Genomic DNA, 25,875 nt, shown 5'->3' with positions numbered 1-25,875 from the left:
TATTGGATTTCATTAGAGGCACTCATAATACTATGAATTTGTAGACCTTACTATTTGAGTGTTTTCCTGATTTTAAGCCTTATTTGAATATTTTTATCTTCTTTGCCTTTTTTTTTCCTTTCCTCCTGGATATTTTCTTGAACCCCTGTATCTGGACCCACCCTTTCCTTTTCTCATGTGTTCAAGCTTTGCAATGAAGATATTAAGTAAGATAATGGTTAGACATCAGAATTATGAGATTTGGGGTAACAGCGTTTTCATTGTTCTTCTTTTGTATGGAATGTTACACATGTATTGAATATTAATTAAATGTAGTTATTCACTTAGGTTAATAATGTATAGAATTGTAAAATTAGATATCTTGAAATAATTTCCTGTGTGGTTTGATGTTTTCTAATGGAGATTTCAGTGCTCTGACAATATTTATATCCAAATGTAAAGAATTGTTCCAGTTAAAAAATAGACATTTATAAGAAAGAATCTTATCAGTGGTTAGATTATTTGCTTTGGGAAGAAATGATGCCAGTAAAAGTTAATCAATTGAGGTATCTCTCTTCCCCAATATTGTAAACATTATCCTTTTTTTATGGCAATATTAATATTTTTCCCTGCTTTGAGGTAAAATTCACATATAAATTCACCCACTTTTAATGGGCAGTTTATAAATTAGGGTAATTTTATACAGTCACTTAATTGCCATCACAATGAAGTCATAGGAGTTCAATTATTCGAAAAAGTATCATTCTCTTTTGCAGGCAAGCAGGTGATCTCTGCCCAGCCCCAGGCACCCACACTTGTACTTTAATTTTTAAAATTTTAACTATTCCTTGAATGTTTTAGTATTTTTACAAAATTGTGTAACCGTCACCGCAGTCTAATTTTAGGATATTTCCATCACTCCAGAAAGAAGGCTTGCGTTCTTTAATATGAGTCTTTATTTTCTCCTCCAGCCCTAGACAACTACTAATCTACTTTCTTTCTCTATAGATTTGCCTTTTTTGGATATTTTATATAAATAGAATCATGCAATGTTTGTTCTTCTGTCTGGTTTCTTTACTGGGCATAAACATTATAAACTTTTAAGGATTTTCATGAAATCCGTACCCCCCCCCCCTTTTCTTAAACAGGGAATTACTCTACTAATGATGGGGTCAGCAGATGCTCTTCCTGAGGAACCTTCAGCCAAAACTGTCTTCGTGGAAGACATGACAGAAGAACAGTTAGCATCTGCTGTAAGACATACCATATTTCATATGATTACTCATTTTCTAAGGACAGTTATTAAGATTTCTTTCAGAAAGTAGCACCTAAATATTTTGAAGATGAGAAGTGGATGTGGCTCAACTGATAGAGCATCTGCCTACCATATAAGAGGTCCAGGGTTTGAACCTAGGGCCTCCTGGCCCATGTGGTGAGCTGGCCCACATGCATTATTGCTGCACGCAAGGAGTGCCATGCCACACAAAAGGAGTGCCACGCCACGCACAAGGAGTGCCATGTCATGCAGGGGTGTCCCCCATGTAGGGGAGCCCCACATGCAAGGAGTGCGCCCTGCAAGGAGAGCCAGCCCTCATGAAAAAAGCGCAGCCTGCCCAGGAGTGGTGCTGTGCACACAGAGAGCTGATGCAGCAAGATGACGGAATAAAAAAGAGACACAGATTCCTGGTGCCACTGAGAATGCAAGTGGACTCAGAAGAACACACAGCAAATGGACACATGAGAGCAGACAATGTGGGAGTTGGGGAAGGGAAGAGAAATAAATAAAAAAGTAAATCTTAAAAAAAAAAAAATATTTAGAAAATTCAATTGTTAATGTCAAGGTGTATTTCAGAGCAGTTAATGGGAGATTATTTTTCAAATTGGCTTGAGGGAGTCCTAAAGTCAGATAATTCATAAAATTGGCATTTTTTTTTTGGTACACTTTATTATTGCTTTTCTAAGTTCCAACTAAATTTACTTAGGTTTAATTTATATTAAACAGTAAACAAAAAGTTTATGGTTTAGGGCTTGTTCTTGTAAGACTCAAAACTATGAGGTATAGATACTATAATCTTTTTTATAGATGAGGGTTTTTGTAGACTACATACACACAAAGTTAACATCTGTGATAAGTTTGTGTCAGGTAGATTGTAACACTATTTACTGTTTCATAAGGAAACAAGCTCACAGAGGCGAAGTAGTTTAATTGCTGGGATGTTTAAATTCTTGAAACCCTACATGTTGAAAATGCATATATTTTATCCTTAAGTTAAATACAAAATCAGTTTAGAAACTGACCAAAATGTATGTGCTAAATGTTATTTCTTTACCACCCAGCATTTATGTAGTGCCATAGTTTTTTTTTTTCCCTTGAAGTGTTTCTATGTGTATTGTGCTATTCTATTCTCTAAGTCTATGAGGAAGGCAGTACTGAAATGATCGTTCTGTTTTTATTTTCAAGAAGGCAACTATAACAATGATTGTCAACAGGATGCAAGTAAAATATTTTGGTGGGGGAAATAAAGCATCGTTACTTTAGTGTAAAAGTGGAATAAGAGTTAGTTATAGCTGATAAATGGTGCTTGCTTCAAAATCCAAACTTTAGTGATTTTATACTTGCCATGTCACTTTATAAAATAATCATTTTTATCATTTTAATCAATGCAGATGGAATTACCATGTGGATTGACAAATCTTGGTAACACTTGTTACATGAATGCCACAGTTCAGTGTATCCGGTCTGTGCCTGAACTCAAAGATGCCCTTAAAAGGTAAGACTGAAGAGAGGAGTTTTAAGTCTTCTTTGGGTAAGGGATGTTCACATCTGGGTGAATAGTGTTGTTTTGTGTGGTTTTTAAAAAATCTCTACAGTGATACATTTAATTTAACATACAATTCATTCATTTAATGTGTGCAGTTCAGTACCTTCTGTTAATACAACCATCATCACAATCTAATTTTTGACTGTATTTCTCACCCCTAAAGAAGCCCTAGACAGCCATTATTCTGCTTTCAGTCTATAGAAGTGCGTATTCTGAACATTTCACATGTATGCAACCATATATTTTGTGGTCTTTTTGTGACAGACTTCTTTCACTTAGCATAATATTTTCAAAGTTCATCCATTTTAACATGTATCGGTGCTTCATTCCTTTTTATGGCTGAATATTATTCCATTATTTGGCTATGTCACACTTTGTTCTTCCATTCATCCACTTATAGTTATTTCCACTTTTTTGGCTATATAAAAATGCTAATATGAACATTTGTATACAAATTTTTATGTTGATGATTGTTTTCATTTCTCTTGGTTAGATGTATCTAGGAGTAGAATTGTTGGGTTATATGCTAAATCTTTGTTTAATATTTATGAGAACTCCTAGAATGTTTTCCAGAGTGGCTACACCATTTTATATTCTTATTACTAGTATAAGAGTGTTCCGGTTTTTCCACATACTTGCTAGCGCTTGTTAGTGTCTATTATACCATTCTAGTTGGTGTGAAGTGACATCTTATTGTGGTTCTCATTTACATTTCCTGAAGGACTAAAGATGTTAGCCTCTTTTCATGTGCTTATTGGCCATTTGTATATCTTTGGAGAAATGTCTATTCATGTTCTTTTTCCCTATTTTAATGGAATGATTTTTTCTTTTTTTTATTGATTTAATAAGAGTTCTTTATATAAGTTCTGGATACAAGTCCCTTAATAGACAATTTTTAAATAATTTTTTCTATTCAGTGAGTTACCTTTTCACTTCAGTGATAGTATTGTTTGCAGCACAAAAGTTTTAATTTTGATGTAGTTTAATTTATCCATTTTCCCTTGCTTGTACTTTTGGTATTGTAGGAAATCCTTGTATAATTTTCAGTTATGAATATTTACTGCTATGTTTTTCACTAAGAGTTTTATAGTTTTAGTGATTATATTTAGGTCTGTGTTCTAGTTTTAATTTTCGTGTATGGTGTGATGAAAGGGTCTAACAATTCTTTTGCATGTGGATATCCAGTGGTTCCAGCACCATTTGTTCAAAAGTCTATTCTTTCCCCATTGAATTTTTTTGGTACCTTTGTTGAAAATCAGTTAACTATAATGTAAGAGTTTCTGGACTCTCAATTCTATTCTATTGATCTATATATCTATCATTATGCTTTAATGATTTTGAAAAGAAATAAACTTTATTTTTATACCACTATATGAAGGAAAAAGTGAACAATTATATTTTAAGGACCTATAAAATAGTTTGTAAATAAATATCCCTTTTCTTCAGTGAGTGTTTTTTGGGAAAAAATGTAATTTAATTCTGGTTAATTTTATTACAGCTGTCTTGATACAATTCTTAGTGTATAATAGAATTCTTGAAAATGTAATCTGGAGTCTAGGGATCTTTATGAATGTTGATTTTCTTTTTTTCTCTTAGTGGCTTTTGAAATGCTTTCATAGAACTGAGGAGGGGAGAGAGAAGGATTATGCAGAAACCTGACAGTAACTCTGAAGGTTTTCTGAATTTCTCTGTAGTGAATAATTGTCAGGTATTTGTGAGAACTTGCATAGATACATCTGATGTGTTAGTGAATGAGTCATAGTATCTATCTCCAAGGCACTTACAGCCTAATATAGGAAGACTATTAAGTAAACAGGTACTGTTTCAGGGCTGCTTTGATGGGAAATGTAGGATGTTGTGAGAGTATTTATCAAGGTTAGGGTACCTCATCTAAAGAGTCTGGGAAGACTTCTTGGAGTAATTAGTATTTAAATTGGGCAAGTATTGGTAGTGGATATAGCTCAGTGGTTGAACACCTACCTCCCACATTTGAGGTTCCATGTTCAATCCCTGGTAACTCCTTAAAAATGAATGAATGAATGAATGAAGTATTAATCTGGTGTGGGGGTGAAGGGGGAGTGTGGGAGTCAGTGAGGGAGAGAGCTTTAAGTGGAGTTTGGAGGAAAGAGAATATAGTATGTATATCCAATAAGGGTGGAGTGTATGGCACATGGTGGGTGGGATGTGGAAATGTGCTTGATGGGAGACATTAACAGTGGTCGGTCAGTCAGCCAAAAACTAGAATAGAGTGATTTTACAGAGAGAACTGACATTCATATTGCCCTCTGGATACTAGGTAGCTAAAGTGGTTTTAATTATTTTACTCTTTAATATTTGTTTCATTTTCCTTCTTGTTACAAACATTGCCTACTAGAATCTTATTGAAATTTTTTGCATATCTCAAAATATTACTTTAATTTTTATTCTCTTATCCTTAGATGATAATTTTATTTGGTACAAGAGTCTAGGTCAAAGTTAATTTTCCTTCAGTAGTTTCTAGTTCTTTTTGTGTGTCCATGGTTGCTGGTGAGAGGTCTGATGTCAGTCTTTCTTCTTATTCTTTTCTGTTAATACCCTTTAAGATTTTCTCTTTAGTTTTCTTTTTCAAAGTTTCCCAACAATTTATCTTTCTAAGTGTGAGTGCATTTTCTTTTAATCTTATTTAGCACTTAGTGGGCATTTTCAGCCTGACTACTCTTATTTAGCACTCAGTGGACACTTTCAGCCTGACTATCTTTATTTAGCACTTAGTGGGCACTTTCACTTTCAGCCTGACTATTCTTGTCCTAAATTCTGGGATATTGTTGGCTATTATTACTTCAAATATCGCTTCTCTTCTTTTTTATCTAATCTTTTTTTCTACTCTAGATACTAGAATTTCTAGATCTGTTTTTCATGTGTCTCTAACTTTTTTTTCCATTCTTTTTAGTTATTAATTTTTATGTGCTGTGTTCTGGGGGAATCATTCAGTTCTGTCTTCCATTTCACTGATTTGTTCCTCAGCTTTGTTTCACAACTGCGTATTTTTCATAGCCTTCTGGTCTTACTTTTTAATTCTCTTAATTTTTAGAGGTGATTATTGCTTTTATTTCTGTAAGGGTCTGCAGTATTTTTATTTAAAGATGTTCTCCTGCTTTGTCTTTTAGCTCTTCTCTTTAGTTGTAAGAGTTGATCTTCCCTCATTTGTTTGCTAAAGTTTGTGTACTTACTTATGCAACCATATTCTCTTATGTCCTGATTGTAAATTATCTGAGCGAGGTAGGTAGTTAGTTGGGACAGTTTTACTTAAGTCCAGGACTTCCAATTTATTTATTTTAGGGGGGAGTGGGGATAAGTTTTAGGCTATTCGAAAGAGATTTTTAAAAAATGTTTCTGTGTTATTTCTCTGAGTTTTGTATAAGAAGGGAAGATTTTCAGTCTGTGTTGGTTTTTTTTTTGAAATCAAAAGATAATTTTGATTTCAAGTGGATGGAAGTCCTTGCACTTACTAACATAACTGATACAAGATGTCATGGATGAGAGTGGTTTAACTTTGGGAAAATGGCACTTATGGATAAAATAGGATTGAAAGAAGAGAGGAAGATTCCATGAAAGGTTTTTTACAACTGGAGATGCTGCAGTTTATCCTCACAGATGCTTAGCAGAATTTTTATAGATCAGGTTCTTGAGAGGAGGGGAAGGGTAGAAAGAAAGTGTTCAAGGGACATAGACTGGATTAGCTGAAGGGCAGCAAGCACCAGGAAATTATAGCCACAGATAGTTTGCTTAGTTTGATGCTATCCAACCATAAGTTCTCATCTTAATATGGGAGTTAGATTCAAAATTTAGAACCTGGAATGAAAATTGTGTAGAATTCTGTAAATTACTCATAAAAGATAGTATCACATGGCCATGTTTTTGTCAAATGGGACTGACAAGTCATCTGTCTTCTGTCAGTTAAACACAGCATAGCCACTTTTCCTGTTAACAGTTACCATATTGTTGTTTTTCTTTTCGTTGAACACCAGATGACGTAGTTTGCATTTAATTAAAGGGTCACAAAACATGAAAAATACATATGTTTAAATTCTAGAATCTCACTAAATACTTGAGATGCTTATAAGAGGCATGCAAGAACTGAGGTATTTGGACAGAACAGAAAAGTCCCATCTCTTATCATATCTATCTAGGGGATATGTTCATTGAGTGGAATGGCATGTGTGATTGCCTGCACTATGCAAAATATTTTTATTTTTTTCCCTTGTGAAGGGCATAGTATTCAAGTTGTATAAGTAAAATGTGAGTATGATGTAGTTTCAGTATCCCGACATATGGGTTGGTCAGATGGCTGAAAAATGGAAGAGAGGAAGTGAAGATCAAATAATTAGACTTTTCTGCTATTCAAGTTTTTTTGGTCAAGAACAAGTTGAAAGTAATTACTTAGAATAAAGGTTTGTGTATTTTTTAGTTTTTCTTAGTTTAATATATGTGTAGTAAGATGTTATTTTTTCTGTTCAGTTCTAGAGTCTTAATATTGTCCTTTCCTCCTTTGCTTTTTTTTTTTAAAAGATTGTGTGTCTCTTTGTTGCGTCATCTTGCTGCGTCAGCTCTCCGCGTGTGTGGTGCCATTCCTGGGCAGGCTTCACTGTTTTCCATACTGGGTGGCTCTCCGTAGGGGGTGCACTCCTTGCGTGTGGGGCTCCCCTACACAGGAGACACCCCTGAGTGGCGCAGCACTCCTTGCGCGCATCAGCACTGCGCGTGGGCCAGCTCATCACAAGGGTCAGGAGGCCCTGGGTTTGAACCCTGGACCTCCCATGTGGTAGGCGGACGCCCTATCTGTTGGGCCAAATCCGCTTCCTCTCCTTTGCTTTTTTACGCTTAGAGACAAACAGTTGTGTAGTACATCTTTTATGCATGTAATTGCTTAGAATCAATTTCTAGAAACAGAATTGCTGCATTAATAAATAAGAGTGAATATTTTTTGTTTTGTTTTGTTTTTATTTTTAAAGAAACTTTAGATTACATAAATGTTACATAAAAAATATAAGGGATTCCCATGTGCTCTACTCCCCGTCCCTCTCACTTTCCCACATTAACATCTTTCATTAGCGTGGTACATATGTTGCAGTTGATGAACACATATTGAAGCATTGCTGCTAACCATGGACTATAGTTTATAGTTTACACTCCGCCCTACACAATTTTATAGATTATGGCAAAATGTATAATGGCCTGTCGTTGCATGTCATGAAGGACAATTCCAGTAACCTGAAAATGCCCCCCCGTGTTACAGATATTCTTCCTTCTTCCTCCCCTCAGAACTTCTGGTGACCACTGCCTTTATATCAATAATACAAGTTCTTCCATTGCTAGAATAATAAATCGATAATAGAATAATAAGTCTTATTTTAGTCCATCGTTCTTTCCCCAATTTTGAGGATTTTAGAATGGTGATGCCTGCTCTGTTTCTAATTGAGAGGGGGCTTAGATCTCATGGAGCAGATGGATGAACTGTCTTGCTAACAGTTGCAGATAAAATAAGAGTGAATACTTTTAACTTTTTAGGTAATTGTTGCTAAATTGTTACCCCCCAAAAAATCATTGTAAAATCTCTTGTCTCCTTTTGGCCATGTTTATTTGTAAATTGTTATAACATACAGAAAAGCGCACACATTATAAGTCTGCGGATCAGTGAATTGTCCCAGAGTGAACACAGCCATGTTCACGTGGGTGAAGAACAGCACCCTGCCAGCACTACAGAAAGCCCTTCACATGCCCCTTCTTAGTCACTGTTCCCATCCTTTCCAGACTTGTACGTATTGTTCTGACTTCTAAACTCACAGATGCGTTTCTCCTGTTTTGCGCTCTTTATGAACAGAAACGTACAGATTATATGTACGTTTAGCTCATTGTGTTTGGTTCATCCATGTTGTGTGTAGCTGTGGTTCATTCATAGTCTGTGTAGTGTATCCTGTGTGAATATATTAACAATTAGTTATCTGTTTTCTGTTGACTATTAGGGTTATTTTCAGCTTTTGACTTAAGAAAAATATACTCTAAATATTTTAGTATATGATTTTTGGGGCAGAAGTGTGTATGTTTCTGTTGGCTATATACCTAGCAGTGGAACCACTGGGTTATAAAGTATGTGTGTATTCAGTGTCAGTGCATTTTGCCAAATAGTTTTCTAAATTGGTTGTGCCAATTTACATTTTCATCAGTAGTGTATGAACTTTCCATTTGCTTTACATCCTGCCCCAAGATTTTTATCCAAGTTATTTAGCTGATGGAGTTAGAAACATACATGGAAATGTATGTTATACATTTAATTTATTGCATCATGTGCGAAGATTGTGGCCTATGTAATTTCTAGTTTTTAGAAAATAGAATTTGTAATTTTGAGCTGATGTATAATTGATTATTGTGATTATTTTACAAGTGGTAGAAAAGACAAGATGTTCTCTTTTTGTAGGAGACAAAGTTCATTATACATTGTTAACTCTATCAGTTATATTCACATTTCCCATATCATTTAATTTTTATTTATCAATTTGGAAAAGACTAGGAGGGAAGCAGATGTGGCTCAACTGATAGAGCGTCCGCCTACCATATAGGAGGGCCAGGGTTCAAACCCAAGGGCCTCCTGGCCCATATGGTGAGCTGGCCCATGTGCAGTCAGTCCTGCTGCGCGCAAGCAGTGCCATGCCACACAGGGGCGTCCCCCGTGCAGGGGAGCCCCTCTCCCCCCGGTGCAAGGATTGTGCCCTGCAAGGGGAGCTGCCCTGCATGAAAAAAGTACAGCCCACCTAAGAGTGGCGCTTCACACACGGAAAGCTGATTCAGCAAGATAATGCAACAAAAAGAGACACAGATTCCCGGTGCCACTGAGAATGCAAGTGGACACAGAAGAACACACAGCAAATGGACACGAGGGAGCAGATGGGGTTGGGGTAGGTGGGGAGAGAAATAAATAAAAATAAATCTTTAAAAACCAGTTGTTAAAAAAAAAAGACTAGGAAAGACACTGTAGTACATTTGTCTGTAAAACCTTTCAGAGTTTCTGTCTCTTAAACCTCTGAGTACTTACGCCATTTTCCTTTTTCTTTTTCTTTTTTTTTAAGTTTTTCATTGTAAAGTTTATCATTAGTGTTATTTGGCCTATTGATAGTTTTGGTTTTATTAGGAATTATATATTTTATTGAGGTGAGATAGAGAGTATTTATTTTTTGTTTGGTTCTTCTTTTGCATGGTGTTTTAGTTTGCCAGAACTGCTAAGACTGATACCACATACTAGTTGACTTAAATAACAGGATTTTATTTTGAGTGGAAGTCCAAAATCAGAGTATCGACAGGCTGTGCTTTTCTCCAAAGTCTGTAGTGTTCTGGTGGTGGCCTGCTGGCAGTAGTCTCTGCCTCTGTCACGTGGTGGTTTTTCTCCCTTGGTGTGCTCCCGTGGCTTCTGCTCCTTCTCAGGCATCCTATGTCTCTGTCTGTATTTCCTCTGCTTTTAAGTCTTCATTCATATGGGATTGAAACCACCCTGATTCAATTTGGTCTCATCGAAATAGCAGGATCTTTGAAGATCCTGTTTACCAGTGAGTCCACAGGACTCACAGGTTAAGACGGCAGTCAGTCTATCACAGTTGGTATGAAATTACCTGTTATTCCTATTCTCAGTTACTAGAAGATTGGTAATTGATTAGTGTAGTTTTGCCATAAGTGTGGAAATATTCTCTTATGTTACTCATTGACCGTAAGTAAAACTCAGTAACAACAGCAGTTATATAGAGTATTACATATTTCATTGATGTTCTGTGATAACATCTGTTATATTAGTACTTAGTTAAATTCAAAAGTTCTTTTTAAAAAGTTTCTAAAATCTCTTAATGGGTAAACTATTTTGATTTTCATACTTTTAATAAACATATGTTTAGGGCATTATTGTCTAAACATAAAAAATTAAAATCAAGAAGTTTCCAAAGGACCAAAAACAAAAGACAAAGAAAAAAGGAAACTTATCAATTGAATATAATTTAACAGACTATCTTCCATGAACTTTTTCATTCTACTTACATAAATACAGGGTTTTTTTGGTTTAAATTGAGGTATAATTTATACCTCTCTCTCTATATATATACTATATATATATAGTAAAATGCACATCCTGTTTGGTTTGCTCAGTTTTAACAAATGCAAATTTTCTGTAACTTATTACCCTATCAGAGCATAGAACATTTCTATCATCACAGAAAGTTTCCTTATGCTCTTTCCCTGTCAGTCCTTACCCATTTCCCTGTCACCTTTGCCCTACCTCCCCACCCCCAGCAATCACTGATCTTATATTAGTTTTGCCTATTTTAGAACATAACTGTAGTCTCACAAGATGTATTTTATTTTTATTTTTTGGTTTATTGCACTCAGCATAAAGTTTTTGAGATTCATCCATGTTATGGATTGTATCAGTGGTTCTGGTTGCTCCTCATTCTTACCAATATTAAGTGATATGATTCTTTTTCATTTTAGTCACTCCAGTGGGTATGTAATACATAAACTTGGTTTTAATCATAGTGGATACGCAATCCCATCCTTTCCCCCATTGTTTGAAATGATCATTTCTAATTCTTTGTCACAAGGCACTGAATGAGTAATGTCTGAGTAATGACTATAGCTTGAATATTTCCTTTGTTTGGCCAAACCTTTGTGCTGTAAATTAATTGAGAATTGTAAAGCTGAAAGTGAAATAGGAAAACATTTATTAGAAACTCCTCATTTTATAGATGAGCAAACTTACTCAAAATTCAAGAGACTTATTTAACTTTATATAGCAAATTAGTGCTAAATGTAGGTATATGATTTTCATCTGATTCTTGTTTCTTCCTTGTTATTTCTGAAATTACTTTTGTTTTCTTTGTAATAATGGATATGTTGGCTTCATCCGAATCCCCTTTTTCTTAGCACTCTTTTTTTTTTAAACTTATGTAATGCTTAAAGGAGCAAGACTAGAAGAGAAGAAAATAGAAAGGTGGCACCAACACTGAGAAATTTGTATTGGAGGATGTTGTATTAAATCCTTTTTACTGGTCCCTTCCCACTTGAATTTCTGAATGAGTTGAATCCCATTATTTAATTCTGCTTTAACTTTCCTAGGTATGCAGGTGCCTTGAGAGCTTCAGGGGAAATGGCTTCAGCACAGTATATTACTGCAGGTTAGTATCTTCAATGGCCTAATTTTCAAGAAAGGGGTATGTGTAAATGTTATATTTTACTTACAATTTATTTTGTGCCTTTTCATTTTACAGTGTATTTTGTAAAACATTACCTCATTGAAATTGGAGTACCTATACTTACATTAACAACTTGCAACCTACTGTTTAAATTATAAATCAGTGTTGTCTGTTCCTTATGAAAAATAATCTTCATGGCATTTGAATTAAGTTATAATTTAGGCTTCAGGTTCTATTAGTATAATACATTTTGGGGATGATTTGGGGGATATCCAGAGATAGGTTTTATCACAATTGACCTGATAATTATAAAAGGAGGGTATTAGTGAGTGTTGGTGTAAAGAAGTGGCACTGAGATATGAGGAGAAACAGAAATTCTTAAAAGGTAGAAGTAACTTACTTTTTCATTACATAGGATCTCCCCACCCCACTTTGGACATTTTTAAAATGCATGCTCTCTTACTCATTGAGCTAGATTGACAGGCTTTTTCACAGTAATGCTTTTTTTTTTTCCAATAGCAGCTCTAGTGACAGTAAATATAATTCATATACCACACAGTTCACCTATATAAAGTGCTCAGTTTGTTTTTTTTTAGTATATTCATAGAGTTGTACATCCATTCCGCAGTCAGTTTTAGATTGTATTCTAACAAGAAACTACCATTTAGCAGTTGAACTTACAAAATAATCATGCTCATGGGCAGAATTCCCATACAACGCCCCTCCATCAACATACCACACCATGGTGGAACATTTCTTATAGATTATGAGATAAACACAGTACATCTTTGGCATAGATGTGTGAATATTGCTATTAACCTCAGTCCATAGGTCACTGCAGTTGTATTTCTCCTATGCTTCTCTACATTCCCACCACCCTGCAATAGTGATGTACATCTGCTCTAGCTCACAAAGGACACTCTTATATCTGTACCATCAACCACAATTCTCATCCACCTCTGCGTTTACTGTGTTATTCAGTCCTAGATTATTCTCTAGCTTTCTTTCAATTGACATTTACATCTCTAGACTACTCTTTACAGCCATATTCCCACTTATAAATTAGCTGTTTCTATGTTACCATCAACTCTACATTTCCACACTTTTACAGTTAAGTTAATTAAAACTTCTACATACATTATGTGCTGGTATTCCATCTCAGCCCTCCTCTTATCTCCTTTAAGAACCCACAATCTACCACCAGGTCTTGAAGATGTTTTCCTACATTTTCTTCTAGAAGCTTTATGACTCTTGTTTTTATATTTAAGTTTTTGATTCATTTTGAGTTAATTTTTGTATAACGTGTGTGAAAGGGGTCTTCTTTCTTTCTTTTGGCTATGGATATCTAGTTCTCCCAGTACCATTTGTTGAATGAACTGTTCTGCCCACCCTGAGTGGGTTTGACAGGCTTGTCTAAAATCTCTTGACCATAGAAGTGAGGGTCTGTTTCTGAACCATCAGTTTGGTTCCATTGGTCTATGTGTCTGTCTTTATGCCAGTACCATGCTATTTTTACCACTGTAGCTAGGCAATATGATTTAAAGTCTGAAATTGAGAGTCCTCCAACTTTACTTTTCCTTTTTAAGATGTTTCTGGCTATATTCAGGATCCTTCAACTATTCATTTTTTAAATACAATAAGCAGTGGGTTTCTTTGTGTCATTTTGCGTAAAGGAGATTTTCTTTTAACCTTTTTTCTTGAAAGAAAATTTATTTTATGTGTTGAAATGAAATTTTTAATGAGAAAATGTGATTGCTCGTAAGTAGTATCTAAGAGTAACTAATAATTTCAATAACTTCTCCAGTGTCATAGAGGACATGGTGTAAGTATTGGTGGAATGAAAAGTACTGTTCTTTATATTTTTTTATTCTTGACTTTTTAACTTTTTATTTTGAAGTAGTTTTAATATAGAAATGTTGCAGGAGTTCACCAGTTAACTACTTTTTGTCACATTTGGTTTATCATCTTTCTGTCTAATGCACGTTATTTTTTTTTTTGACCATTTGAGAGAGAGTGTAGACATCTTGTGTTCTACTTCTGATTACCTCAGTAGGTATTTCCTGAGAACAAGTATATTCATAATCATAGGACAATTATCAGTTTTCAAAATCTGGTAATTTAACTTTGATATAGTACTCCAAAATACAGACTTCATTCAGATTTTGCCAGTAATCCCAATTATGTCCATTTTAAAGCTTTTTTCTTTTCTGTTCAGAATCTAATCCAGGATCAGACACTGCATTGCATTTGTCATGCCTTATTTTTTATTTTTCTTGAATATAATTTTTTTATTTTTTATTTTTTGTCTTTATTTTTTTAATATTACATTAAAAAAATATGAGATCCCCATATACCCCCCACCCCCCTCACCCCACTCCTCCCCCCATAACAACAATCTCCTCCATCATCATGCGACATTCATTGCATTTGGTGAATACATCTCTGAGCTCTGCTGTACCTCATGGTCAATGGTCCACATCATAGCCCACACTCTCCCACAGTCTACCCAGTAGGCCATGGGAGGACATACAATGTCTGGTAACTGTCCCTGCAGCACCACCCAGGACAACTCCCAAGTCCTGAAAATGCTCCCACATTTCATCTCTTCCTCCCACTCCTACCCCCAGCAGCCACCATGGCCACTTTCTCCACACCAATGCCACATTTTCTTCGATTACTAATCACAATAGTTCATGAATAGAATATCAGTAAGTCCACTCTATTCCATACTCTATTCCTCCATCCTGTGGACCTTGGAATGGTTGTGTCCACTCCACATCTGTATCAAGAGGGGGCTTAGATTCCACATGGATGCTGGATGCAATTCTCCTGCTTTCAGTTGTAGGCACTCTTGGCTCCCTGGTGTGGTGGTTGACCTTCACCTCCATGTTAGCTGAGTGGGGTAAGTCCAATAAACCAGAGTGTAGGAGTTGCAAGTCTCTTGAGGTTCAGGGCCTGGCTATCACATGGTCAGTCCAGAGATTCAGGTCCCCTGGGTATACACTAAACCCCAGCACCAACTACAGTTACGGTAAAAGTAATAGGAGAGGCTTGTGAACAAAGATCACATCTGAGTCCAGCTCCATCACACAGAAACACAAACTCCAAAGTAGGGCCAACCTACATGGCACTGAACTCCATCTGCCATGACTGTCATGCCTTATTAATCTCCTTTAATCTCAAGCTTGTTTCTTGACTTTTTCAAACTAATATAATAACTTTTGAGATGGCCTGTTGATTGTAAATCCTGATTGAGTCTTAAATCATCTGTTAATTTTGACCAGTATGTTCTTTTTTTTTTTTTCCTTTTAAGATTTCTATTTTATTTATATCTTTCTGCTCACCCACTTGTTGTTCTTCCCTTACTGAGTCTGTTCATCTTCCTTGTTTTCTTTAGGAGGCACCGGTAGTGAGCCCGCAGCCTCCGATGTGGGAGGAGGTATCTAATCACTTGAGCCACCTCTGCTCCCCCCTTTTCTTTTTTTGAGGTACTAGGGCTGGGGATTGACCCCAAACCTTGTAGGTGGGAAGCTGGCACTCAACCACTGAGTCTTATCCACTCACTTAGTGTGTGCTTTTAAAATATTAGAATTTAGGCTCTTTTATTGTGAAAATAACTAGCTTGGTAAGATGCCTAAATTTTATTCCTTGGAAATATTTTTTCAACAGTCATTAGTTTTTTATACAGAAACATTTTATTTAGCACCTGCTTTGTGCTGAGATGCTTCAGTATTAATTTCTTCAGTCTATAAAGTAATGATGGGTAACATTTCACATCTTAGGGATTAACAAAACAAGCCAAAATAAGCTAGAATAGAGTTTGCTATGCATGAATTTCCATGGCTAGACCTCTTAATAGCTAGGAAATTAGCGGAGAAAAAGTATTCTGATTCAGAGAGAAGAGCTGCTTCCCTGACCAAGAAACTAGTGAGGGGATAAACAAGTAAAAGGTTTTAAAGAAGACCAAGTAGTTTTTGGTTCTTGAGTGTTCACTAGAGTCAGGAAGTATCTAAGAAACCAACTTTCTGTATCCCATTGAGTACATGGGAACCAACTCTGGGTTTATAGGGAGGTAAGCTGGGAGTGGTGATCTAATGGCCTGGTCCGAAGTGGTAGGAAGTAGTAACATTATGCCTGTTTGATCCCCATAGACAAAGGTTATGTGTTCTCTGTATTGAATTAATACACACTGCTTTGTTTGGGAAGAAGACAAAGGCTGGTAAGGAAAGAGAGAGAAAGGCAGGGCTTAGTTGTTTGTAGCTAGTGATATAGCATTATAAGGTTTAATAAGTTTATCTAGTGACTTATTAAAAATGACTTTTTCTAATTAGGAGTCTAATTGCAAAAATAATATATAACTAATAATAGTTTTTAAGCAGGTTTTTGTTTATATTAAGAATTAATTTACAGTATAATGTACTAAATATGTCATTATTTTGGTAAGGCAATGTTTGCTTTATTTTTAAAGCCCTTAGAGATTTGTTTGATTCCATGGATAAAACTTCTTCTAGTATTCCACCTATTATACTACTGCAGTTTTTGCACATGGCTTTCCCACAGTTTGCGGAGAAGGGCGAACAAGGACAATATCTTCAACAGGTAATTAGGGCAAGGTTCTGTGGTTTTCATTTTGTAAATTGTAAAACTTGGGTTTCCTACAATTATTGCTTTCACCACACTTAATCTGGAGAATATTTGGAAATACAAATATTTAGTTCAACCTAGTTTCTCAATTTCATTATCTCTTGCCTGGACTCTTCCAGTATTCTGTAAACTGATCATGCTGCTTTTGCTTTTGCCCCTTTGCAGTATTTCTCTACACAGCCCCCCACTGTCTTTTAAGTTGTACATGAGATTGTGTTGCTCCCTTGTTCAAAATCCATTAGTCCTAAATAATTTAGCTCCTGGCTAACTCTCTGAGATCATCTTGTACAACTCTCGCCTTGCTCGTGTCTAGTTAAACTGGCTTTCTTGCTATTTCCTAAACAAACCCTCTTTTGTAGAACCTTTGATCTTACTCCTTTGGCTCTCAGGGAGGCACATGGTTTACTTCCTCACTGTTCAGGTCTCGTGGCTCAAAGGCCATGACCTCCTAGTGGCCCTCCTTGAGCACCTGTTTGTGTAGCGTACTCCCTTTCCCTAATGATCTGTCCCCACTGCGGGTTATAGTTGTCTTCAAAGCCTTCATCCCTACTTGAATTTACATTATATTTTTGTTTATATATGACCCCATTAGGATTTTTTATCTATTTTGTTCACTGCTATACCTAGGTCTAGAACCATGTTTGACTGTAAATATCTGTTTAATCAATGAATAATCATTCTGAATAATCTGAATAATCAATGAATAAACTATTCTGAAATTCTTTACTTTTTTGAAGATCATATAGTATCTAATTTAGCCTAATATTTTAAAGAAGAAAACTGCTCTCTCCCTAAAGGAAGCAGTAATTATTTTGAAAGAATTTTATAGATCAAACACTGTTATAACCAGGGTTACTTACTGTGTCATATTTCTTTTATACAGGATGCAAATGAATGTTGGATACAAATGATGCGAGTATTACAACAGAAATTGGAAGCTTTGGAGGATGATTCTGTTAAAGAAGTAATTTAAATACATTCATGACTCTAAAGATTGATCTTACCTTGATTGGGGGTCATGGGGGGAAGGCTTTCTTTTTTCCCTTCAAAGGCTTTGAAATAAATTCATCTTAATAAGTAGATGTATACTAGTCAAAATTCGAAACCTTGCATTTGACACTTGAATTCAGTGCATTATTTATTAAACTTAATCTTTTGATAGTGAGCTTCTGTAATCTTTTAGTAATGTTTTTTGAACAGTAGGGTTTGACAGAAAGGGACTACATTTTAAAAATTTAAATATGTATTACTAAACTGGATGGTGTGGGAGGAAATATACACTAATATCTATTTAAAGTGCAGTTGGAATATTTGTTTCATTTTAATTTTTGCAGACAGATTCTTCATCTGCATCAGCAATGGCACCTTCTAAAAAAAAAAGTTTAATTGATCAGTTCTTCGGTGTTGAGTTTGAAACTACGTATCCTTACGAGCCAAGATTTATGTAGATTATATTCATAACTTAACTTGAAATTTATTGGTATAAATAGCATAGTTGACTGACTGGAGTGACAGGTGCAGTATGAAAGTTCTTCAGAGGTTTTATGTATGTCTGAAAACAATAATGAAATTGGAAATTTGGAAGACTATCCCCATTTCAATAATCCTGATGTTTAGATAAATATACACTTGAAGAATATTCATTATGTTTTCCTGAGGACATTATTAGCAGAATCTACCTCATTAATTCACCTCATAGGGAACTAATTTTTAATAGTGTGGAACAGAGGTAATCTCTAGCTCCTAGATAGAAATTTTAAAAAAGTTTTGTGTTTATATATTTTTGGGTCATTAAGACCATGTTAAAGACATACTGAATCCTAACTTATATTTGTTTAGAGTTTATCTTTTGCACTTTATCTTTTTACACACATTCATTACTCAGTGTTGTTTACAGAGTTGTTGGTAGGTGAATGAGCATTTGGAATTGAAACATTTCTCTCAGAGACCAAAATGCTTTAAACACCAATGAATGATAACTGTTAATTTTAATAGTATTAGGATAATTTATTTTCATGACTGTGTAACAAACTGAACATCTGTTAGCATGTTCCTTATCTTATTTCACAAAGCATGAAATGTACAGAATCTGAAGAAGAAGAAGTCACTAAAGGAAAGGAAAATCAGCTTCAGCTTAGCTGTTTTATCAATCAGGAAGTCAAGTATCTTTTTACAGGACTTAAATTGGTAAGGACAATTATATTCAGAAACCAAACAAATTTTAACATAGTTTTTAATGTTATAGAGAAAAACATTATTAACATGGTTTCACTTACTAGCAACTATTGGCGCATCTCACTTACACTCAATAAGGATAGTCCTATAACTCATAAAGTAGCAGCACCTAGTGCCTTGTGTTGTGCACTGTGTACTATGCTAAATGTTTCCTGAGTGAGAGAAGATAAATTTTTCCTTAGAGATAGTTCTTTTCATAGGCCCTAAAATTTACCTTGGGATAACACCTTAAGGCAAATTACTTAATCTGTTAAAGCTTCTGTTTTTGTTTTTTTTTAACATGAAAAATGAGGGTACATTAGAAGGTTGTTTCAAGGATTAAATGAGAATTTATGTAAAGCTCTAACCATTAAGGGTACCATATAATTTATTGTCCAAACCAGGACATGGGATTAAATGGTGATATATTAGTGTTTAGAAGACATAAATTGAGATTGCATTGTACAAATCAGGGCATATAGTCATTCTGCCATTGTACTTACTGTAGTTGAGACCCCAGAATTTAAGCCTGAACTAGAATTTGCTTCTCTCGGTATTCAAATAGTACTCTTTCCCCAGTGCCATTCTATAGACTATAGAATGCACATACTCACATAAAATGTGTACTTCCATTCTACTTTTTTTTAAAAGATTTATTTTTTTACTTATTTCTCCACCCCCCCCCCCCAGTTGTCTGCTGTCTGTGTCCATTCGTTGTGTGTTCTTCTGTGACCGCTTCTATCCTTATCAGCAGCACCCGGAATCTGTTTCTTTTTGTTATGTCATCTTGTTGCATCAGCTCTCTGAGTGTGCAGTGCCATTCTTGGGCAGGGTACACTTTCTTTCACGCTGGGTGGCTCTCCTTACGGGGCACACTCCTTACGCATTGGGCTCCCCTATGCAGAGGACACCCCTGCGTGGCAGGGCACTCCTTGCGCACATCAGCACTCCACATGGGCCAGCTCCACACGGGTCAAGGAGACCCGGGATTGACCGCGGACCTCCCATGTCGTAGGTGGACGCCCTATCCGTTGGGCCAAGTCCGCTTCCCCATTTTACTTCTTGATGAAATATGTTTTGCTTGCTGCTATATTCATTTGGAATGGTTTGGGGAAAATGTACATCTTTTGAGGATCTTTCAATTTGAACTGATACGTTCTTTTAATGAGTTTCGAATTGAGTTCAAATGATTCTACTGACTTCCAAAGGCACTGAAATTTTGGATTGTTTATTTTAAAAGTTAGACATTGTAACATCTAGGTATTTAAAAGAAAGCCTGGAAGGCAGAATATAAAAACTTGTTGGTCCCCTTTGCTATCTCCTCCAACCATGACCAATAAGAAGAGATCTTTAAGAAAGAAAAACAGTCAAGCAAAGGCAATGAAATATGGTGAAAAGTTGGAGTAGGTATAGAGAGCTATCTTGGGGAGGAGTGGTAAGCATTGGAGTAAAACAGAGATTATATTGATGAAATTATTTGTGTCAGGGTGCTCCCAACCACAGTTTGGAATGAGATTGGCAAAGAGAATGTAGACAAAAGAAGAGGGAGGGTTTATTAGTCAGCCAAAGGGATGCTGATGTAAAATACCAGAAATTGATTGGTTTTTATAAAGGGTATTTATTTGGGGTAGGAGTTTACAGATACCAGGCCATAAAGCATAAGTTACTTCCCTCACCAGAGTCTATTTTCACGTGTTGGAGCAAGACGGCTGTCGATGTCTGTGAGGGTTCAGGCTTCCTGGGTTTCTCTGGGCTCAGCTCCTCTGTTTTCTCCACAAGGTCAGCTGTAGACTATCAGACAAACAACTCTGTCTCTCTCCCTGGGGCTCCAGCTTCAGCATCAAACTCCAACATCAAAAGCCCCTAACTCTGTCTTTTATCATGCCTTGTGCCCTACTGGCACAAGAGGTTTACATAATTAAATAAAGCTATGAATCCAATATAATCTAATACGCCCAGAGGAAAAGATCAGTTAACAAATGTAATCCATTATTTCTTTTTGGAATTCATCAATAATATCAGATTGCTACGGGGGGGGGGGGGGGGGGAAGAACAGTAGTACATATTCTTTACCTTGTAGTATTGAGGAAAGAGTTGTGGTTAGATGGTGTGGATATCAGCATTAATGGCTTTTAAGGAAAGTTCCTTTTAAAAGCATATGAAACCTACCTAAGATTTATAAGATGCCCAAATTTCACTTTATCAAGAATTGAAGTGTAAGTGTTAATTGGAGGGAAATGGACTTGGCCCAATGGATAGGGCGTCCGCCTACCACATGGGAGGTCCGAGGTTCAAACCTCTGGTCTCCTTGACCCATGTGGAGCTGGCCCATGTGCAGTGCTGATGCGCACAAGGAGTGCCCTTCCACGCAGGGGTGTCCCCCACGTAGGGGAGCCCCACCTACAAGGAGTGCGCCCCATAAGGAGAGCCGCCCAGCGTGAAAGTGCAGCCTGCCCATGAATGGCGCCGCCCACATGGAGAGCTGACGCAACAACATGACGCAACAAAAAGAAACACAGATTCCTGGTGCCACTGATAAGGATAGAAGTGGTCACAGAAGAACACACAGTGAATGGACACAGAGAGCAGACAACAGTGGGGGGGTGGATAATAAATAAAATTTCAAAAAAAGTGTTAATTGGAGAGTATGGATTGGAATGTTTAGGCAGTGACTCCTCAAGATGCTATTTCTTCATAATTTTGATTCTAAAAAAAGCTAATTGTACTTGATGTGTGTTGGTGATAATAGGTAGATGATGATAGTGTGTTGGTGATAATAGGTAGAACTTATCTGATGATGAATAACATTGCCCCAGATATATTTTCTTGGAAAACATGTATTTCTGAGATGGACATAGTATCTTTACAATTTTATGATGCTTTATCATCATTTGGTCATACTGTTCTTGAGTAATTTGGATATAAAGATTTCTCCCCCTCTTTACTACTGAATAAATTTGATTGTTAGAAAGCAACTCTGTGGTGATTCTTTTTGTAATGTGATTAGTAATTTTAAAAAATAAAACTTTAAAAAATGGTTATAGAACTATAACATGCTTGTAGTAAACATTAACAGTAAATTGTTTTAACTGATTTCTTGCATGTTTCTTAAAGCAGACCATGTTCGTGCTAATTTTTAAAAGAATTAGAGCTGTGATTCAATATTGTGGAAAAAATTTCTTTACAACTTATGTTTGACCTATTTTTCTTTTTAGCGACTTCAGGAAGAAATCACTAAACAGTCTCCAACACTGCAAAGAAATGCTTTGTATATCAAATCTGTAAGTTGTGTATCTCCTTTTGAAATCAATTGCCATTTCTTTTCTTATTTCTTTTTTTTTTTTTTTAAAAGGCAGTACCTGGGATTGAATCCAGGACCTCATACATAGGAAGCAGGCATTCGACCACTGAGCTACACCTACTTCCCTGAATGCCATTTCATTAAAAGGCTTTCAGATAAATAATTTTTACCACCAAGGAATTAAAGACTTGTGTAGTATTTGGATGTAATAGGATTTTTCTTTTCAATTTCTCTCCTTAGTCCAAAATCAGCCGGCTACCTGCTTACTTGACTATTCAGATGGTTCGTTTTTTTTATAAAGAGAAAGAATCTGTGAATGCCAAAGTTCTTAAGGTTAGTAATGAGTATTAGCTTATATAAGAAATTATTATAATTCTTTTGAAGACATTCCTAACTTATAGGTTTCTTAATTCTTTAAGGGTAAGATAAGCCTTCTTCAAAATATTTAGAGGAGTTATTAGCGTTAGACAAGTTGTTCTTAACCAAGAATGTGTATTGGAATTATCTTTTGTCCTTTATTTTAAATCATACATATGCCTGGCTTCTGTCCCCAAAGCATCTGATTAATAAGTCTTCTGTGGGATATGGGGTCTTATAGTTTTAATAGGATCCAAGATTAATTCTGGTGATGCCTCCGCACTACCCAGAAACATTACCCTAGATGAGAGCCTCAACTTGAAATACCGATTCGAAGGTTTGGGGGTGAGGAAGGAGTACGTGAAGTATAATACACTGCACTCTATTCTAGATCGTCCTTTCTTCCTGGTTATAAGGGTTATAATTGAAAAAATACTTCTACCAACTTCAATTGCAAAGGCTGCAGTAACTCATTACAATTCCGTTCTGATTACCTGGAGTTAGGCCAGACCTCAAAGGGCAGTCCTCTATAAGACTGCTTTTTCAGGTTCTAGTTTCAAGTTCAGGGACCCAGGCCATCTGCATTTCTGACCAACTGGCTACAAATTCGGGGATTCTGACCATGCCCCTTGGAATTAATAATTTGATAGCATGACTTACAGGACTCATGATGGCACTATACTTACACTTTTTAGTAAAAAGATACAAATAAGTCAAAAGTAGAAACGCTTAAGGCATGGTCTGGGAGAGTCTGAAAGCCAAGCTTCCATTTCTTGTCCATATCGAGTCAGAATGTGTCACCCTCCCATATAGCTATGTATTTTCTCAGTCATGAAGCTCATCGTGACTGCAAGTATTCTGAGTTTATATGTGATTTCATTATGTAGGCAAGATTGATAGGATCACCATCCGTGTGTTTGAGTTCAGTCCACAGTCCCTTTCCTGTCCCAAAGGCTGGGGAGGTGGGCCAGTATGTGTGTGGCTCAGAGCTTCAAACCAGCAATCTCCTGGTTGTCCTTTCTGGTGGAGCCAGCCCCACCCTAAAACTGCAGGTGTGGTTGGCCCCTCCCTGTTGTCATCTTAGCATAGGACTTACCAGGTATGGCCCCCGGCACATGATGTAGAAAAAAATCACTATGTCAGGAAATTTCAGAGGTTGCTTTCCCAGGACAAAGACAAGCGAAATTGTTTATTATACTGCACAGGTGAAAGGAGTGAGAGTTAAATTACTAGTACCGGAAGAGTACTCAGATGATAATCCCTTGGTTTAGGAGCCACTTTATGATTATGCTGTTCTTTTGAACTGTAGCTCTGCTACATACTTTGTAGAATCACTGGTCTTTGGAGAGGTATATACTTCTAGTGATGTGAGCTGAAACTCATATTAAATAATACATTTCCCACTAAGTGTTATATGGGAAGGTTAAATATGATTGAAGTATCTACTAGTGTTAACTTAGAATGTATATTACTTTAGTCATTGAGCCTTGTCACTATGGTTTCTATGTAAAATTGTGTTTCACATATTTTAAAAAGTGTTGTAAGTGACCCCATTTGTAAATCGCCTTTACTGCTAGCTTTGGGGATCCATCATTTTCATAGCAGTTAGTCTAAAATTTCAGGAATGTTTCCTGTAAATTTTATTAGCTTCTCCTTGGTTAATTTCATGGGTCAGAATGTCGGTGAAAAACAAATGTTTTGAAATTTTCCCTTAAAAATTTTAGAACCAAATTCACTTTTGAAGATAAGCACTAAGAGGTTTTTAACTGCAGACATTTCCAAGTGATTTTCCCAGATTTTATTTTCACACTAAGAGGTTTTTAACTGCAGAAATTTCCAAGTGATTTTCCCAGATTTTATTTTCAACTCTATTTGAATTGTGAAAGCATTACTGTAAAAGTATGATAGACATTTAAATAACCTACTTAACTGTCTTTATAATTCTGTTTTTTACATTGTTTTCTTTTTGGTTTATATATAGGATGTTAAATTTCCTCTTATGTTGGATGTGTATGAACTGTGTACACCAGAACTTCAAGAGAAAATGATCTCTTTTCGATCAAAATTCAAGGATCTAGAAGATAAAAAAGTGAATCAGCAGCCAAAGACAGTAAGTTCTTATTGCCGACTTTCTAATCCTAATATTTTAATCTGTGATCAGTCCTCAACAAGTACTTTCTATTATTACTCTATTAGTGAATATCATTTGGAATTACTATATATGAACTTAGCATATATAGTAATTCCAAATGATATGGTGCAGGCCTTTAAAGTTTGAGGGGTATTTTAACACAAAAAACAAGAACTCTAGTTAAGGTAAAGGATCCTTTATGGTAGAATAAGCTTAATATTTTCTCTTGTCTTATCTGCAATTTATGTTCCTTTATATTCTCCTCAAAGCACTTCACAAAAATCTTACCTAGTATTTTCAACATATTTTAATATTTTCTTGTAATTTTAGATGTATTTGGAAGCACAGAATATTGGTTCCTTTATGCCCATTGTGACATCTGAATCATATTTTAATAGTTTTCTGCTGGTATGCCTGTAACAGCTAAAATCATAGTCTTAGCAACTTCATGTTTACTAAATTGTGTTTTTCTGTTGTTCTGGAATTATATAAGGTACAACTGGATTATGTGTTGAATTTTTTTTTCTTCAAAATGAAAAAGGTATTTTCTGGTAACAAGAAGTATTTTCAATGTGATGTTGTATATGAAGTTTTAAAATTATATTCTTTTGCAGATTGCCATTTGTATGTGTTAAAAGCAATATTTTAAAAATTTAATTTTGAGATAATTGAAGAATCTCATGCAGTTATAAGAAGTAATACAGAGAAATCTGGAGTATCTTTTACCCAGTGTCCTCCATAACATCTTGTGAAACTGTAGGATAGTATCATACCCTGTATATCAATATTGATTCAGTCAAAATGCAGAACATTTCCATCACAAGAGTTCTTATATTGCTTTTTTTTTTTTTTAAAGATTTATTTATTTATCCCCCTCTCCCCCGTTGTCTGTTCTGTGTGTCTATTTGCTGCATCTTGTTTCTTTGTCCGCTTCTGTTGTTGTCAGTGGTACGGGAATCTGTGTTTCTTTTTGTTGTGTCAGCTCTCTGTGTGTGCAGCACCATTCCTGGGCAGGCTGTACTTTCTTTCACGCTGGGCAACTCTCCTTACGGGGCGCACTCCTTGCGTGTGGGGCTCCCCTATGCGGGGACACCCCTTTGTTTCAGGGCACTCCTTGCGCGCATCAGCACTGCGCACGGGCCAGCTCCACACGGGTCAAGGAGGCTCGGGGTTTGAACTGCGGACCTCCCATGTGGTAGACGGACGCCCCAACCACTGGGC

General features: G+C 36.0%; 1 protein-coding gene across 2 annotated transcripts in view; it reads left to right on the top strand.

Moving 5' to 3' along the window:
• Positions 1–25,875, top strand: part of USP14 (ubiquitin specific peptidase 14) — a 57,710-nt gene that overhangs the window by 25,794 nt on the left and 6,041 nt on the right. For both annotated transcript variants that reach the window (XM_004484210.5, XM_058277514.2), the window contains exons 4-13: positions 1,128–1,232; positions 2,647–2,750; positions 11,931–11,989; positions 16,476–16,606; positions 17,535–17,615; positions 17,986–18,071; positions 18,724–18,838; positions 22,081–22,146; positions 22,407–22,499; positions 24,505–24,633. In XM_004484210.5, the coding sequence (XP_004484267.2) occupies positions 1,128–1,232; positions 2,647–2,750; positions 11,931–11,989; positions 16,476–16,606; positions 17,535–17,615; positions 17,986–18,071; positions 18,724–18,838; positions 22,081–22,146; positions 22,407–22,499; positions 24,505–24,633 (969 nt within the window). The remainder of the gene's footprint in view (positions 1–1,127; positions 1,233–2,646; positions 2,751–11,930; positions 11,990–16,475; positions 16,607–17,534; positions 17,616–17,985; positions 18,072–18,723; positions 18,839–22,080; positions 22,147–22,406; positions 22,500–24,504; positions 24,634–25,875) is intronic.

The sequence above is a fragment of the Dasypus novemcinctus genome, chromosome 16 (genome assembly GCF_030445035.2).
Source record: "Dasypus novemcinctus isolate mDasNov1 chromosome 16, mDasNov1.1.hap2, whole genome shotgun sequence".
NCBI lineage: Eukaryota > Metazoa > Chordata > Mammalia > Cingulata > Dasypodidae > Dasypus > Dasypus novemcinctus.
The sequence above is the reverse complement of the archived record's forward strand: the minus strand, read 5'-3'. Positions and strand labels throughout refer to the sequence as shown.